The sequence below is a fragment of the Prorops nasuta genome, unplaced genomic scaffold, assembly GCF_024137725.1.
Source record: "Prorops nasuta isolate Cenicafe-Biocafe unplaced genomic scaffold, Cenicafe_Pnas_1.2 PNAS00004, whole genome shotgun sequence".
NCBI classification, from domain to species: domain Eukaryota; kingdom Metazoa; phylum Arthropoda; class Insecta; order Hymenoptera; family Bethylidae; genus Prorops; species Prorops nasuta.
In genome coordinates this window covers 3,935,613-3,953,806 of record NW_027116801.1, presented here as the reverse complement: position 1 = coordinate 3,953,806, position 18,194 = coordinate 3,935,613, and the positions used below count along the sequence as shown (strand labels likewise).

General features: G+C 37.5%; 2 protein-coding genes across 2 annotated transcripts in view; both read left to right on the top strand.

Annotated features, from left to right (window-relative positions):
- Positions 1–6,222, top strand: part of LOC136772903 (synaptic vesicle membrane protein VAT-1 homolog-like) — a 32,751-nt gene extending 26,529 nt beyond the window's left edge. Inside the window, exons 4-7 of the mRNA XM_066726158.1 lie at positions 3,663–3,811; positions 3,909–4,068; positions 4,196–4,622; positions 4,712–6,222. Coding sequence (XP_066582255.1) covers positions 3,663–3,811; positions 3,909–4,068; positions 4,196–4,622; positions 4,712–4,737 — 762 coding nt within the window. The 3' untranslated portion in view covers positions 4,738–6,222. The remainder of the gene's footprint in view (positions 1–3,662; positions 3,812–3,908; positions 4,069–4,195; positions 4,623–4,711) is intronic.
- Positions 6,223–8,873: 2,651 nt separating this feature from the next.
- Positions 8,874–12,402, top strand: dpa (disc proliferation abnormal). The gene is made up of 8 exons (XM_066725284.1): positions 8,874–9,193; positions 9,290–9,606; positions 9,689–10,584; positions 10,652–10,974; positions 11,058–11,335; positions 11,425–11,825; positions 11,913–12,123; positions 12,232–12,402. The coding sequence occupies exons 1-8, from the start codon at positions 9,040–9,042 to the stop codon at positions 12,325–12,327; spliced, it is 2,676 nt and encodes an 891-aa protein (XP_066581381.1). The 5' UTR covers positions 8,874–9,039; the 3' UTR covers positions 12,328–12,402.
- The last annotated feature ends 5,792 nt before the right edge of the window (positions 12,403–18,194 follow it).

Sequence of the window (18,194 nt, the reverse complement as noted above, 5' to 3'; positions counted from 1 at the left end):
GCAAACTGCTCCCTCGAACACACTGCGAGGAGTTGCAGGAGGTTGATACAACGTCGGTGGGATATTAACGCAAGTGTAATCACATTTATGGGGGAACTATTTTAGCAAGCGCTATCTCGGTATTAGCCTCGATCAGTGTCGGTAGTCTGGGGGGGGGGGGGGGGCATAATGCAGCATGCGGAATAATTTACGGTGGAGGGATGGATCTCTCTGTGAGCTGGCATATCGCAGACTCTGATAGGCAAGAAACGACGCAGCTTTTTGCTTGAAAATTTGCTGCTGCCTCTGCATCGACCCTGAAGAACTGCAGATAAAGAAGAGCATGAGGAAGATAAAGGGATAGAGAGAAGAAATAAAATGAGATGAAGCGAGAGAAGAGAAAAAGGAGTAGGCAGTAAAATGGAAAGACTCGGGGGATTAGTGGTAGGATGATGATATTCTTCATGTGTGTGCGTGTGTGTGTGCTGAAGGAGGAAGAAGGATGGATAGATTGGTGGTAATTAGAGAAATGAGAAGGAGAAGAAGAGTAGGTTTGCGAGAGTGGATGTTGGTGAGCGAGTTGGAGAAACCTGAAGAAGGAAGAGAGTCTGCAAAGAATGGGAGGAGGAGGAGGAGGAGGAGGAGGGGGAGGAAGAGGGGGAGGAAGGCGTAGACGACCAGATCAATACGACTCAACAGGTTAAAGCAGAGAGCAACCAAACTCAACGAGTCTCGTACGTACTGTTCGTCTCGCAGTGGTTGAGTAGTACCCACCTAACTCGCCTAACCTACCAGTTAGGATTTGCAAGTTGAAAAGATGAAATCTATAGAGGAGGGGGGGGGGGGGGTTGGAGGGAGAAGGGGAAAAGAAACACGTAGGTGACGGTGGCAGCGGATGCTGGTCGAGAGATCTCTTTGGATGTACCTAGATGGTAGCCAGGGTGTGAGGGTTGCCAGGCAACCTTTCGCTCTCTCATCGACCACCGCGCCATGGGCCGCACCCGTCTGAGCTGCTAAGCGACCTCCACCAACACCACGTGCTTCCTGATCCTCATACTCCTCCAGTACGACTTCTTAAGCTTAAATACCACACAACCACGTCCCAACAATCCTCCCCCAATTCTTTCGCAATTCTGATCATCGAGATACACCTAATTCTCTCTATCTCTATCTCTGTCTCTCTCACTCTCTCCCCTGCAAACTCTTTTTCATCTCATTGTCACTTGAAATCCCACACCGGCAGATCCCTTTTCAATCCTCCCTGTCCAGCATTCAAATCTCCATTAAAATTGCTCTGAAATCCTCGGAAATGTCTCCTTCCTCCGAGAAAAACTCTGCAAATTCCTGCTGAACATTCTTTTCCCATTTTCTCCATGAGCATCAATATTTCCCATCCCATTATACTCTATACGCTGCTTGCGATAAGGATAAAACTATTCTTTGTACATTCGAAGCATTTGGACTTGGAGAACTTGGCGAAATGTAAATTCAATTTGGCCAATGTGCTGGGAAAGCACATCCATCGAGGGAATGTTTGCACGTGTGGTATTTGCTCGATAAAACTCTAAGAGTGATGTATCGCGATGCTGATACAGTTCTTAGAGCAGAGCGAGCTATGCTTTGGAGAAATAAAGCTTGGATTTTCCCGAGGATAAACTTGTATCCCGAGGTGTCCAGCTGTGACACGAAACCCAGTAAAATAGGACAGTGTGAAGTACACGATTCGTCTCTCGAATATGAAACGCTGGATAAAAGCTTCGTGACCTTGAGATGACCTTTGCAAAAATCTGTAGGAGTGAGAGAGGCAAATAAAACTGAAGAACAAGAGATGGTGATTTGTGGAGAAATTAGATGCGAAGAGAACAATTGTAAATATGTGCCTCGAGGAGGTTTGATCTCGGCGAAGATGGGGATCCTCCGACTATAGGCTTAGAGTGACGTGTCCAACCGTGAAAAAGGAGCCGAAGAAATCGCTATAATTTTTCCGCCCGATGAAAAGTGCCATTCTGTGTTACTTCTGGGGTCGATGTAATTTCTTCCTTCCCTTCTCGTTTCTAACAGGCACACTTATGCGCGAACCGGTAGCAATGTGGACTAGAAACCACTGGGATCGAGAGAAGGAGGGGGGATACAGGAGTTGCAATGGATAAAAGAAGGATGGCCAAAGGAAAAGTCAAGTGCTTTCGCCCAAGTGCTTTCCACGCTACGTGACTAGTTTTTTACAAAGCTCCTCTCCCCCTTTCTCAACCATGCAGAGGAACCTCGCCTTGAGATACTTCAGAGGACCCACCCACCATTTCTCCTGGTTCTTTTCTCTTCAACTACCAAAACGAGGCCATCCAATTTTTTTAACGACTCAATTCTTGCATTTGTTACGTTTTAATTGTATATAACATATGTATATATGTATATATGTAAATTCTGATTATTATTTATCTTGGTACTAGACTTTGGAGAATGCAAATTTCTTCGAGTTACAGGATTCTTCCTCAAACTCGCTTTTTCTAAAGCTTCGCGTTTCTGACCGAAGGTATATGCTAGGGGTTGGCACTCCCTCGGGCTTTTGTAAGAGATGGGCGCAGCCTCGATGCTTTCGCGCAGAGATCATTGTCCTCGGGGGACAATCGTTTCTCTCTTTATGCCCGTTTTGTATAGTTGCAGCCCCGGATCAATCCGCCGGCAGCCACGAAAAATTCAATAATCCGGGGCCAACCTTTCCAAATCTGATAGCGGTACGGGTGCTAAGAGAAACTAACTGCTGCAATTCAGAGGGAAACTTTTTCGATTCCTCGGTGACCCCTGAGGAGTTCTCTACTCTATTTCGGTGCATCAAATTTTCTTTCCAATTTTTACGACCTTGGCAATTTTTATATCGCGTTGCGATATATTTTTTTTTTAGGCTATGGCCTGTAAAATCCGGGAGAGTGGTAGTAAAGCTTATTGGTGGTTCACAATGTTGCTTTGTTCAAATTTTAACGTAAGGTAGTGGTGATGCGCAATTTGGAGCGACTACTTAAAATTCCGGTTCGTAGATTTTTTTATTTCTCTTCGGGGTCTGGCTGGAAGAGCCCGGACCGAGACACTGCATTGGCCATCGGTCGTTGAGTATCGAATTCTCGAGAAGGAACGAAGAGAGATGGAGGCATAGGAGGCCCGATTCTCGGAAATAATGAATGCCACTTCTGTTGAAAATCTCGGCCAACTCTGCACGATTTTTTTTAATCGTCTCTCCTCTCTTTTTGCCCTTTTCAAACAGCACCACTGTGTAAGCCCTAGGATGCGACTTCTCTTCAGGCTTGCTCATCCCGTAAAAAAGTATATATATATATATATATATATATATATATATATATTTATAGTACCAATTTCTGTTATCCACGAGCACTCTCTGCCATTTTTATCCTTGTAACACAAAATTCTCAGTTACGTAATTCAAGGAAGACCAAGTTTCACGACCAGAGAACGTTGACGATTATACGCAGGAGAGAATCTATTGTAGAAATATTTTTAAAGATATCCTCTGTTCATCGTTATCTCCGACTAAAAATATATGCAGGACAAATGTGAGCCTGACAGATTTAACAAGTTCCATGTATACTTTATTCATGTTTCCTTTCGATTTTTAATTCATTTTTTGAAACCACTTTTGTATATTTATGACTTTAATGTATTTCTCTTTATAGGGTCAAGCTGTTGTTCAACTAGCCAGAACTGTTAAAGATGTGACCATCTTTGGAGTATGCAGCAAATCAAAGCACGAAGCCTTGAAAATAACCGGAAGCATCGACCAACTCTTGGAACGTGGAAGTGATTATAGCAACGAAGTTAGAAAGTACGAAAAAAAGATATTATATATTGTTCCTGGTTTGGAAAATAAAGAAAAGCTAATATTTGAGATTGAACTGATCACTGAATTATTTCATTTACAGGATTTCCCCTGAAGGAGTTGACATTGTATTAGATTGTTTGTGTGGGGAAGAATGCAACAAGGGATACGCCCTTCTGAAGCCTATGGGAAGATATATTTTGTATGGATCTAGTAACGTAGTAACAGGAGAAACCAAGAGTTTCTTTTCAGCAGCCAAATCGGTATGAAAGTGTATTCTTCTTTAAAATAGATAGATAGATAGATTTTTTGGTACAAACATGTTATAATAATAATTAATAATAATTCTTTAAATGATGGATACCTCATGATTTTAATTTATAATTTTAGTGGTGGCAAGTCGATAAGGTTTCTCCCATCAAATTGTTTATGGAAAACAAAACTCTATCTGGATTGAATTTTCGTAATTTGATGCAACAACATGGCCGACATGCCTACGTTGGTAATGCTGTGAATCAAGTATTCAAGTTGTGGATCGAGGGAAAGATCAATCCAGTAGTCGATTCTACGTGGGCTTTGGAGGACGTACCGGAGGCTATGCAGAAAATGCACGATCGCAAGAACATTGGCAAAATCGTCCTTGATCCCAGCTTGGAGCCAAAACCAAAACCGGCGACACCAGCCAAGGGCAAAGCCAAGGACAAGAAGATCGCAAATCAGGAAGAGAAGAAAGCTTCCAGCGTGGAATCCGACGAAGATGAAAAGAAAAAGGAGCCTGAACTAACAAATGGAACGTCAGAGGATAAATCTGACAGCGGTAAAACGTCATTTATTTAATAATCCGGTCGAGTAACTGCAATCAATGATGATTGACTATCGATAATTCATACCTCTCTTTAATTTCAGACTCGAAAGAAAAGGAATCTAGCTGAATTAACAGCGATTCAATTACTCGTACGAAACCAGAATAGGCAACCAAGAAGATCAAGAAATTCCAAAAGAAAAAAAAAACTATTTCTGGGAGAGCACGTTGTTATTCGGAAAAAAAAGCTTACCGCATTCGACAATTTTCCGTGAATCACATGCAGATGACATGGTAAATGGAAAAATTGTGATTATTAGCCCAAAAATTAGGAAAATCTTAATTGTAAAGTAAAAATATGCAACGCATAAAATATTGTCAAATCCCTTCTACAACTTAATCAAGGTTTTAGAGGAAAGGGCATTATATTATTTTTAATTCGTGAATCGATAGCAAACGCGTTTTCTCGCCTCATCTGCATGTACCGTAAAATAGATTAAAAAGGAAATGATGAAGTAAGCTAGAACGGCATTTGAGAACAATCTATTTGAATGCATATTTACAAAATACTACATGCAATCTTATTATAGCAAGAGCGATGCTCTCCCCGCACAGTCTATCGAATTTAGCATCGAGCTTGTATTGACGGTTATATACTATAATCGAAGCTTCATCTCTTTTTATTGTATTTTACGGTATCAAATACCTTCCTGTCGGCCCAATAATGCATAGAAAAATATAAAAATAGAAAAAAAAGATGTGATAATAAGGGGAAGGTCTCGACGTGTTGTTCTGTTACAAAAAGAAAACAACCAGCCAAATAAAAGTGTCACTTTTAATGCGGTCCACAGTAGTTTGCAGCATATACTAAAAAAATATTGATTTTATTTTTTCATACTGACCAAATGGTTAATTTTTCATATCTATTTGTGTATCTAATGCTATTTTTCCTACTATAATATGTATTATTATTCTCTTATGATCATATAATAGAAGATGCACTTGAAACTTTGCGGAACATGTGCTAAGCAACAAGAAAAAAATATTGAGTTAAGGACTCATGAAAGTTTTTATGTTACGATATATAAAGTGTAAGTACGGGGATTTATATTTAGTTGATATGTATTTCATGTAGATTTTGTACCGTAATTTTTTAACAGGAACGACAAGTCTCTCGAAAGCCCTGTACAGTTTTGAATATAGTAAACGAATGACTGCAGCTGATTAGTAGTAGATGAGAATCTTTTTCCTAAGAATTATGATATTTTTCAAGAAGGTTTAGTTATGGATCTTGAAGTTTAACTACATATCAAAACTAACGGGGTTCCGATATACCGACTGCCAATGTATTCACATTAGTCTACGATTCGTTTTTATGCAAAAGTTTTACTATAATTTTACACGCGTGAGAAAAAAAGACAATTATGTATTATCTATTTACCAACACAGTCTTTCTTGATAAAAGCATACATTAAAATTTTATAAGGTGCAACTTTGCTCGAATGTTTTATTAAGATTTTTGAATGGAAAGCGTGTCCGTGCGCAAGCGGAACTGAAATAGTTCAAATTGTTATCTGCCATTATTCTTTATTGAATAAACTGTATATTACTTTTACGATCACGTTTTAAATTTTTCATCGGAATACTACGAAAAAAAAAGAAAACGTTTAGAAAATTTATCTGGCATTTTAGTCTGTCAATTAAGATCCAATAAGTGACATCAACTGTGCTGTAAATTACAGTAGTTACCAGATTATTTAAAAATGTAAATTATGATTAATTCTGAATAGAATATTTTAAAGAATATTTTAACCATTCTTCATTTATCTGTATTTAGGCATAATGTTATATCAACGAAAATCTAGGTTTTAATTTTGTAGATTTGTTAAAATCAAGTATGTCATTTTTTCGCATCGGAAATAGGCACATTACGAGAGAAGTAAAAGACGGCCTCATTTTTTATACTATCTATAAAATATAAAAGTTCATTTAAAAAAAAAGGACCCAAACAATCATTGTCAACAAAAATATTCATCATTCCTAAAAATATCGATCATACATTATATTTTCGAAGCATTTTAAACTCTTTAAAGCTACTCGATATTATACTATAAAACTGAAGAAGTTTTCTCCAAAGCAAATATGTATATTTTCTCCAAATTAAAATTTCACGCGTTTAATTGTAAAACAATGATCGCACAAGTAGTTAGTTTACAGTTCGAGCGATTCGTATTTTCATAAATTTATATTTATATATATATATATAAATATATTATATACACATGTAGATATATATCGGGAAGCTTTAAATTTTTGTATCAATTTTATTCGTCGTATTATATGCTCTGTCTGAATAAAATTATACAACTGTACGGCGTAAACGAAACCGCTAGCTTGACTTTTTAAAAAGAAAAAAGAAAAAAATCCTGTGAAAATTAATTATTGGATGTTAGAAGTAAGTTTGGCGTAAACTTTAATTATTTTCCAAAATAATTGAAAGCTGAGCGGGTATCGTCATTTGAATATTGAGGATGTAACGCATAAGTAGAATCAAGGGATAGAAGAAATTGCAAGGCATATCTAAAGAAGGAGCGTTGGAAGAATTTTTCAATGATTGGTTGAATTAGGATTTGATGCGCGCGAGCGTCGTACTTTACCTATATCCAATATTATACGAATCTCTATATCACAAAAAAAAAATTAACTTTGCATTTTGGAGATATTATATCGTTAATATATTACACAGTCCTCAATATACAGACTTAAACATAGACTACTGCCGTATGGATTGGTGAAAATCATAATAATTGGACACGTTTTTCCATCCTCCGTCGTCCACTACAATATACTACTATTCTTGCGTAACCGGAATGTATTGATGCGATTAACAAAATCGAACAAAAAAGAAACGTAAATGTTGACGCATATTTTGAGACATCTTTAAAATAAACACATCCTATATCTAATCTTAACTAATCCGACACGACACACAGCTTACATATACGTATACAATGATGACATATTAAACTGTATATTTTATATAAGGCTTTGAATGTTTCATCGAATAACTATTACATTACGATATATAATATTTAAATCGGCCGTTTCTTATGTCTGTCTTATTTTCGTCTTTCGAATATCGTCAAAATTATTGCGAGACGTCAGAATGCGAGATTTTCCCAGACCAATTGAAATTCCAGAAGAAAAGCACTGATTCTGTGATACAATTTCTTCTGGCGGTCCCCAAGATCAACTCGCGAAGTGTCGTTCTTCCAATTTAATATTAAGGAACAGCATTATTATTTTAAAGTCAATTTTTATTCCAATAACTATCTTTCTATGAATACCGACCAAGAAAAGCCTACGATATCTCTTTATTCAGCTCTTTAATGCGTTTATACTATAACTATACCTATCAAGTATCTTTCAAGTTAACAAATGATCGACAAATACAACTAAACGTTTGTTCAATAAGAAAACGTAAATACAATTATGCGTAGCTTAATTATAAATTGAGGAAAGAGAAATCAATATTGAAAAAGAAAGAATCATTATTTTGCATCAATCCTTCATTCGAAGAATGCAATCTATTTTATAATTAATCAAATGTACATTGCGTGTAATGTTTATTACTATTAAGTTTAGCTATATTCTCACAGTCTATTCTCATTATTCGTACGATTCAAAGGGGAGTGTTCATTTACGTTCTTCAATCGTAAGAGGACAATTATAACTTCGAGATGCCGACGTACAATTTTGCGCAAGTGATACATTATGATTATATATGTAAAATTGTAAAATCTTTTTTAAGGGCGCGGGCGAGCTTTGGAAACTTTTGTCCTATTCTGATATTATTGCTGTGCTTATAAGACGAAACAAAATACATGCGTTATTGCAAAAGAGGCGACAAGCTTGTCGCTCGCTCCCTCGAAGCTTTGATATATAGATCGTATTTTTGGCTTATTATTGTAAGACTGACTATGTTGCTATATTAAAGATTGCTTCAAAAACAAAAAAAGCCTTTCCTTTCATTCACTCATCATTTTTACTTTTGGCAGTTTTGTGGAAATATTTAATACATATGACAGTAACAGATTCTGTGAGATAGTAATATTGCCGCAAAAATTGAATCTGGCGCTCGAGAAGAATATCGAAAGTTGCAGGACAAACGATTTACATCGAATGCAGTCGAACGGTTACTTTTGGCGGGAACTGTGTATGTGTCTGTGCATGGTATTATGCTACATGTGATTCTCCGAATGGAGCCGAATGGAGTGAAATAGTCATAAGTGACAATAAGTGGTCGTATTATTAAGCTCTTCTTAAAAGAATTTGTCAATTTTATTTTTTATAATCTAAATTTTTTAGGGATTATTGAACGGTAAGGTGTGAATTTATTACTTGTGAATAGCAAAAGGCTTATTGTTCAAGAATGTCAAGCCCTATGAGGCCACCGCGCACGCCAGTAAGGCAGAATGATAATGCGTCAACGAATGGTACACCAAGAAGATTTCGAACTCCAGCATCTACAAGATCTCCACTATCAAATAGAACACCGACTCGTAGTACAGCGTCAGGAAGACATGGTTAGTTCAATAAACAAAATAATTGTGATATATTTTATTTAACATGCTTTTCTCAATGTCACAGTTCAAGATACTCAACTAGTATTTCATTTGTAGAATCTCCTCGACCAGGAACCAGCAATGCTGTTGATACTCCACTTCGATGGGGCAGCAGACCTGTTCAACAAACAATTGCTGCATCTTCAGAAGGGCAACAATCGGTTCCTGCTTCCTCCCCTAATAGAGCATTACAGTCAAGCCCTTTAGCAGCAGGAATGAGTGAAATTGATCTTTCGTCTCCTTTGAATTATGGTACTCCTAGTTCTTTGGCATCTGTTAGAACACCACGTAGTGGGATTAGAGGTACACCAATTCGTCAAAGAACAGACATTCGAAGTGAAAAACGTATGAGACAAGTTAATCTGGCAGAGCCGGTTAGTATTATAAAGAAAAAGGTTTATTTATTTTAAATATCTTCATACTTTAAAACTATCTCCTATATTGCAATATTTTTAGATTCCCGAAGATGCTGCTGTCCCTGGCACATCAGAAAGTGAAAATGCTGGAGCTCAATTAGTAGTTTGGGGAACGAATGTTGTTGTTAGTCGCTGTAAAGAATTGTTCAAACGCTTTATAATGAGATTTATTGACCCTGAGGCTGAAAATGATGAGCTGCCAGAAAATATGAATTTAACTGAACCTTTGTACTTACAAAAACTAGATGAGATTCATACTCTGGAAGAACCGTATTTAAATGTTAATTGCTCGCATCTTGAAAGTTTTGATCCTGAGCTTTATAAGCAATTAGTATGTTATCCACAAGAAGTTATACCGACATTTGATATGACAGCCAATGAAATGTTTTTTGAAAAATATCCAGCTGCAGTTTTGGAGCATCAAATTCAAGTCAGGCCGTTTAATGTAACTAGAACAAAAAGCATGAGATTACTTAATCCAGAAGACATAGATCAATTAATTACTGTTTCTGGAATGGTAATTAGAACATCTAATATTATTCCTGAAATGAGAGAAGCCTTCTTCAAATGTATCGTATGCGCGTTCACGACTGTAGTTGAAATTGATAGAGGTCGAATCGCTGAGCCCACTGTGTGCTCTCACTGTAACAACAATTATTGCTTCAATTTGGTCCATAATCGCAGTCATTTTTCGGACAAACAAATGATCAAGCTTCAAGAATCCCCAGATGATATGCCTGCGGGTCAAACACCGCATACTGTAACTCTTTTCGCTCATAATGATTTGGTTGATGCTATTACTGCTGGTGATCGAATTTACGTAACTGGGATTTACCGTGCCATGCCTTTACGGGTTAATCCAAGACAATCTAATATCAGAGCCATTTATAAAACACACATCGATGTCGTTCATTTTAGGAAACAGGATTCTAAGCGGTAAGCTCACACATGAACCAATTATTTTTACTAAGAAAATTTTTCAATGAGATATTTCTTTTAACAGATTGTATGATCAGGAAGAAGGAAAAGATCATATTTTCCCACCTGAGAGAGTGGAACTTCTTAAACTACTGTCGCAAAAAGAAGACGTTTATGAAAGACTTGCACGTCACATCGCTCCTAGCATTTATGAGAATGAAGACGTCAAGAAGGGAATTTTGTTACAGCTGTTTGGTGGAACTAAAAAAACTGGCACATCTGCTGGACAAAAGCATTTTAGAGCTGAAATTAATATTCTGCTTTGCGGAGATCCTGGAACGAGTAAATCCCAACTTCTGCATTTTGTTTACAATTTAGTACCGAGATCTCAGTACAGCAGTGGGAAAGGTATTACTAAATCATGAACCATGTATGGATAAGAGAGAATTTTATTAATTAATCTTAAAGATAATATCACTTTCATTTTACAGGATCGAGTGCTGTTGGTCTTACAGCTTATGTTACTAAAGATCCGGAAACAAGACAATTAGTTTTGCAAACTGGAGCTTTGGTTCTGGCGGATAATGGAATATGTTGCATCGATGAATTTGATAAAATGAATGACAGTACCCGCTCGGTTCTCCATGAAGTAATGGAACAGCAAACATTAAGTATTGCAAAAGCAGGTATTATCTGTCAGTTGAATGCTAGAACAAGTATTTTGGCTGCAGCGAATCCATGTGAATCTCAATGGAATAAGAACAAAACTGTGAGTAATTACATAATATTTTAACTCGTAAGTAATATTCTTAAAAATTATAGCGTATGTAAAATATTTTGAATTATTGTAATTCATAGGTAGTAGAGAATGTGATGTTACCACATACACTAATGTCGCGCTTTGATCTGATCTTCTTAATGTTGGATCCGCAAGATGATAATTTTGATAGGAGGCTGGCAAGGCATTTGGTATCTCTGTATTACAAAACGGAACCGGAGGAAGAGGATGAAATTGTGGATATGAGTATTCTGCGAGATTACATTGCGTATGCCAAAGAACACGTACGTCCAATTCTTAATGAAGAGAGCCAGCAGCGGCTTATTCAGGCGTATGTTGATATGCGAAGGATTGGAAGCGGTCGTGGACAAATTACAGCTTATCCAAGGCAGCTTGAATCACTGATACGATTATCTGAAGCTCATGCTAAATTACGATTCAGTAATATTGTTGAAGTTCAAGATGTTGAGGAAGCGAAGAGGTGAGTGGTTGTACAATAATTTTAGATATGTAATATATTTTACATACAGTATTAGCAATAATTATAGCATTTTAATCATTTTTCCAGATTGCACAAAGAGGCTTTGAAACAATCCGCTGTCGATCTATTCACCGGTAAAATAAATATTGACAGCTTGATAACAGGTATGTCATCTGCTGCTAGAAAGCGTAGACAAGAACTGGCAGACGCCCTGAAAACTTTGATTCAAAGTAAGGGTAAATCTCCAACGCTGAATTATCAGAAAATTTTTACGGAATTCAAAAAATCGTCAAATTTGGTAAGTAATTTTACTTTAAAAGGAAGTTGAGAATAACTCCATTGATAGCTATAGAGAAAATATAGAGCGAATTATTTTTGGTTTCATTTATTTATTATTTTATTTTAGTTAATTACACGCGAGATGTTTGAAGATGCTCTCAAAGATCTCCAAGATAACGGCGTGGTGATTGTCGTGGGCAGGAATTCAATTCGTGTCTGTTAAAATCTACATTTTTATTTTTTTACGTACAATTTATAATCCCTAATTGTGACAATTAAACATATTAATTAAAGTATATTATGGATTTTTCTATAAGTTATAAAAATAAGGTATTGATTATTTACTTTTATACAATAAAACTGGAAAATTCGAAAAGCAAATCTATACCGGATATTCTCATTTAAGTATGTGGAAGAAACATTTTTGCATTGCCTGTACATTTAAAGCCTCAAGAGAAAACAATGCATTTTTCTCGGAAACGGTGGAGTTAAAGCTCCTGCCATTGGAAAGTAAGGACGCTCAACATTTTGGCTGTGTAGGTACAAAAGAAAAACATTCAGGCCTATGCAGACGAAAAGATAGGTGGAACCGGCCAGGCAATAGCAATGCCTGGCTAGCGATTTCCAGCTGGGACAACTATAGCCTCACTGACCTGGCCTGAGCGACCCTTCTTGGAAGCTCATCAGCTAATCCCTGAATTTTCCAAATGTCACGTAAATCCTAGCTCACTTGAGAATCGTGCAATTTTTATTGCTACAATAAGTAGCACCGAAGCCCTGGCATTGTTTCTTATACATAAACATATATACACATAATGAACATAGCTTTGAATAAGAAATTTGGTTTATGATACTTTAACGGTACATTTTACAAAATGGAGATCTGCAATTTCCAACTATACTGAAATATACCGTTCATAACTAATAAACTTATACGACCAGGTAAGAAAGAATTAACATATATAGAGTAAAGAAGTGTATTGTTTCGCTGAGAACAATCGGGTAAATTAGATGGTGTGTGCTATTAGGAAATACCGAAACTGTGTGCGGGAGGTATTCAAGTTAGACATTTGTCAGTCAGACTTTGCGCTTTAGAAAAGTAGGCAATGCTGTAAATCACCTTACTGGTTCTTCTCCCTTTAAAAGTAACCGCCCTGCAACGAATTACAGGCCTATCTTCTAACGCGCTCCCAAGAATTTTTATCTACTTCCTGTTGATTTTTAAAACTATACATCCAAAGATAGACAAAGCTAGTTTCTTCTTACCGCAACAATGATTAGAATTATTACACATTCTCTCATTTATTAAAAACCAGTTCATTGTTTAAAGAGTATTATTCAATGTTATATTATAATTTAGCAACACAGCTACTGTTGCAAATGAAAATTGATTCTTTCGTGTTACGGTGTAAAAGGTGATCCGTAAAGGTACACCTGGCCAAGCTACTCCCGAATCTGCTGTTGCCAGGTCAGTCTTTTAAAGGAATACAAAAGTATTTTGAGCTATCTGCGAACTCCGTTCGCAAGACTCCTCAACTTTTTGACATATTTTTTAATACAGATAGTTCCATTTTATTACAAAAATCAACCCTATACAAATTTTTGGAAATAATACAGAAGTCTATTTCATTTTAGGATCTTATCTGAAAACCTTAAATCATATACACTGAATCCACAGGAAGTGTTTATATTTATATTCGACATTAAACGTATGTTTATAGCACTTGTACATAAAATAAGAATTTACTTTTTTGGAATTGAATACATTGTCTAGAAGTATATTGAATTTGGAGTAAAAACGAAGGAAGGTTAAAGAAAAATTAGACTATTTCTCTCCCTCTCTCTACAAGGGTATACAGTAAAAAGATATTGTTCAGTTTATTTGGCGGGTTAAACTTGGACCTATGTTTAGGCTGTCGGGAAGGTTAGTATGTGTTCTCGCTTTCCCTCTCTTTTCTCACCCTCTAAGCTATTTTCTCCCTTCTCCCCTCAACCGTCCCTCTTTCCCTCTGTCTCTTTCTGCTTTTGCGATTCTTCAATACACCCGCACTGTCAATAGACCCAATAGGGTACTACGTGGGTAATACGAACAGATGGGTCTGTTCTGGACACTTTCTTGAAATTCAATGAGCCATAATACCGAAAGCTTGACACGCAAAACTATACATATTTCTACAATATATCCTGAAATTTTCCTTTTAATCATTCCACCAGGATCCTTAGTTTTCCCCTTCTGCCAAAACTAAACTAAATAAATATTAAAATGATCAAACTTTTATTAAAAAAAAAATCACAATGCTAATCCTACATTGCTTCTTTAGTAATTAATACAATAATGGAATTTAGTTCAAATCTGATAGCATTCGTTCTTCGCGATTAAAACAATTGCAGAATAATTAAAGAGAAAATAATTTTCTTAAAAAGCAACATTAAAACTATTGCATTTTACACCGGTTTACAGTTACTTCAATAAATTTAAATGTATACATTTTTACGATGCGGCCCTATACCCATAGTATAAAAACCTTTGAAGCTTCCTTTTCGGTACATGCACCGTACAGCAGGTCTATCGTATCCTCACTATTCTGCAAGGTTCTCTCCACAAGCCGAAAAATACCACGAAAAAAGTAGCAAGACTCGGTTCAAACAAAATATCATTATGATTCTCTTTAAAATCTTTGTATCTTAAAACAGAGGAAATTTCTCGCAGCGAAATACTTTTGATGGAAAAATATATCTAATGAAAGGGAATCGCAACATAAGGCGAGAGAACGTACAAAGGGTGAAAGTGGCAAATTGGTTGGGGTGGAATGATTGCAAGGAAAGAATAAAAGTTTATGTTTGTGTTGTAGAACGAGAGCGGTGCCTTGATAAATTGTTTAACGAGATTTGACCATTTGACGCACTTTGGGAGAGTCGGTGGAATAAACTGGAGAGAGAGAGGCATTGGCCCCGAGAACTTTACTCCCTTGTAACGGGACGAAAGTAGGGGCGGTTAAATCCTCCAGGTCACCTTTACCTCGGTTAATCGACCTATACAGCCTCTCCCCCCAATTTATCCATCTTAACAGAAACGATAAATATTTGAGAGAATTTAAATTATTTTCAGATAACGTTTAACGAAGAGAATCTATACATAAAAGCGCTTGACAATGATTGCTCGGAATGGCTTTAACGTGGGGTTAGAGAATTTGATTTGGTAGACAGAAGAAATAAAGTCGCTGGGAAGGAAGGCTGATAATTTGGAAGGAGCCGTAGTCTGAGCTACATCACGTACGCCTACCTTTTATGCGCGGGCGTCGCGACGGAGGCGTCGTACTACGTAGTTTTGCTCTTGAGGTGACCTTGAGATTGCCCACGCGACGAAAAGAGGGGATATTCGTTCATCGATGCTGCTACCCCTAACCACCCTCGAGAGTTCACCTCAACCTCTTCCCCCATCCCCTCCACGACCAAACCTCCTCTGTCCAATGACGCCTATACGCGTATATACGTGCAGCATATACTGTTTCATCCATTCGCATATAAATCGAGTGGATCAAATATGCGTTATTCCGAAGGTGAATATGGTACTCGTACTATATATACGTTTGCGTGGAACAATTGTCTCTGCTCCTTGTGGTTGAGACTCTCGCAAACACATGTATGATAATGCTCTCTCTCTCTCTCTTGTCGTCAACGTTTTATTGTAACCGAGCATGATTACTCTAGAGAAATAATGACGTCGTTTATATAATATCAGCAATGCTAAGAACATCCAGAGTTCTCGAGTTTATATACCGAAACGTTTCATGATTAAATGGAGTTTCTATATGGAAAAATGTTGGTTGCAGGATTTTCTACCGTTATTAATCATTATCGATTATCGAAGGATCGAAGTCGTTAGAACCGAGGTCTACATGGACGCAGAGTAGGATAGAGATTGAACGAGACCAAAAAAAAAAACAGTAGAGAGGGATGAAGAGTGGGAGGTTTGGAGAAATGAAGAGAGGCAAGGAATGAAAAGCGAGGGTTGGAGATTCCAGATTAGACAGTTCAGTGATCTCGTTGGAGGTTCCACGTTCTTATCAGAGTCTGGAAGATTCTAAGGACGATCAACCCGTTCCAGACACGACGGCGAAAGCGCGACGCCATAGCAGGATGATCCCTTGTATAAGCCGGCTAGGAAACACGTGCACGGTAATCGTACTGCGTCAAGCACAGACCCATGGGTCAGCGCGCAATCGCAAGCCGAAACTCCAGCGAAATCCCATTTCAGATACGCGTATTACGTTCCTACGTCAGACTCCAGAGGCGACATATATCTATATGATGCGCTGCGCGTTTCTCCTCAGCCAAAGGAATCTCCTAAAAGCTGACGTCACTGTGTCGCTAATATTTGCGGAAAGTTGTGCAATGATTTTCCGCCTCGTATACATCCCGATAGGATTTGTTAGAGGAGAATCTGTAGTGGAATAATTTTCGGGAGAGAGAGAGAGAGACGGAAGTTGGGAAGATTGTGTTGGGGAGGAGGTGGAATCGGTAACCGGCCTTAGTACACATATATTTGCACACGTGTACCGGGGAACCGAGAGTTTTGGGGTGGGATTGTATTAAGGCTGTTGGTAGGGGTGTAGGGGCTGCTCGGGGTCCGGACGAGGGAGAGGAGCTCGATATGTGTTCCACCCCGCTCGATCGTTAAAGCGTCACGACCCCCACCAACCTACCTCTTTCACGCCCAAGCCTCCCATTCATAAAGCTACACCCAGCTAATTTCTATAGCCATTCCCTAGCTTTCCTCTATGACGACATTCTCTCTCCACCTCTCTCGCCAAATCTCCCTCTCTAAATTTTCTCCACCCAGCACGCACACTTCAAACTAATTACCTCCCATCTCCTTCGGAATGTATTATACAATTTTTAACAGTACTGTATACTGGATTTGCGCAGACCTGAGCGCTCCAAGAATGATTCAGCTTCGACTGCTCGAGTGTTTCGATAACAAACGTTTCTGAGTGATGTAATAATTACAAAGTATGTAACTGAATCCACTTGTGGAAAATATCGATTAATTTCGGTAATTCTACGAAAATTGCTTGTACGTCGAATGTCGAGTACCTTTTCAGGTGAAATGAAAATACCTGGAACAATAGATATAATTAAGGTATCCGCTTAAACTGTATCCTGAGGCTGAAGGTACTTTAAATAACGAGCAAACCGAATTTACGTGGAAATGGAATCTCGAATGTTTGACGAGTTGTTTCTTCAATAATAAACATTTAGTGTTGATTGGCAGTTTGAGATTAAACTGTTCTGCATTGGAATATTTTGGTATTGCAACGTTTCCAATTTAACAAAGCGCCCTTGTGGGTTTATTTAGACTCTGCCTCTCTTTCCCTTTATTGCGCTTAAGATAAAGCAGTTGTTCTACAGAACCGGCTAGTTGTTTCTAGCAAAGGAAATGTCTCGGATCGAGGAAGACTACAATAGCTTGCGAAAGGGTAGCAAGTATAAGAAAGTAAGATCAATCCAGCCTACCTAATGACCTTCTATTTTCTATGTGAATTTATGTACCGACCTCGTAGATTTGACCTTGAAAGGTTATTTGAAGGTTGGATGAAGGTCACTTTGAATTTTTAAATTGAACACTATATGTTGGTATATATTCTTGTAGCTTAAATTGTGTCAAGAATTTTCCGAAATTAACTTGGTTTTTTTTTCATTACGTTCAGTCGTATACAAGATATTCCGATTTGAAATTGTACATATATGCTGGTTTGGCTGAAGTAGTAAGCGTGACCGCTATGCTTACACGTGCGTGTTCGCTCAGCTACACGTATATATATACTTTCAAACTTATGTATCTCCTAAACGAATAGAAGAGAAATAAGAAAATAAAAAAAAGTTTTGGAAATATCTCTAGGTCAGCTACAAGAAAATGTTACAATATACAGGGTGTTCCATTCAAAATATTCAATGTGATCTGTGTGTAACCTTCAAATGACCTTTCAAGGTCAAATTTTGGAAGCTACTCGATAGACTAATTTCAATCCTTCAGCCTTTGACCGAAACATTTCTTTCTCCACAATGCTTAATTTGTTTAAATATTCA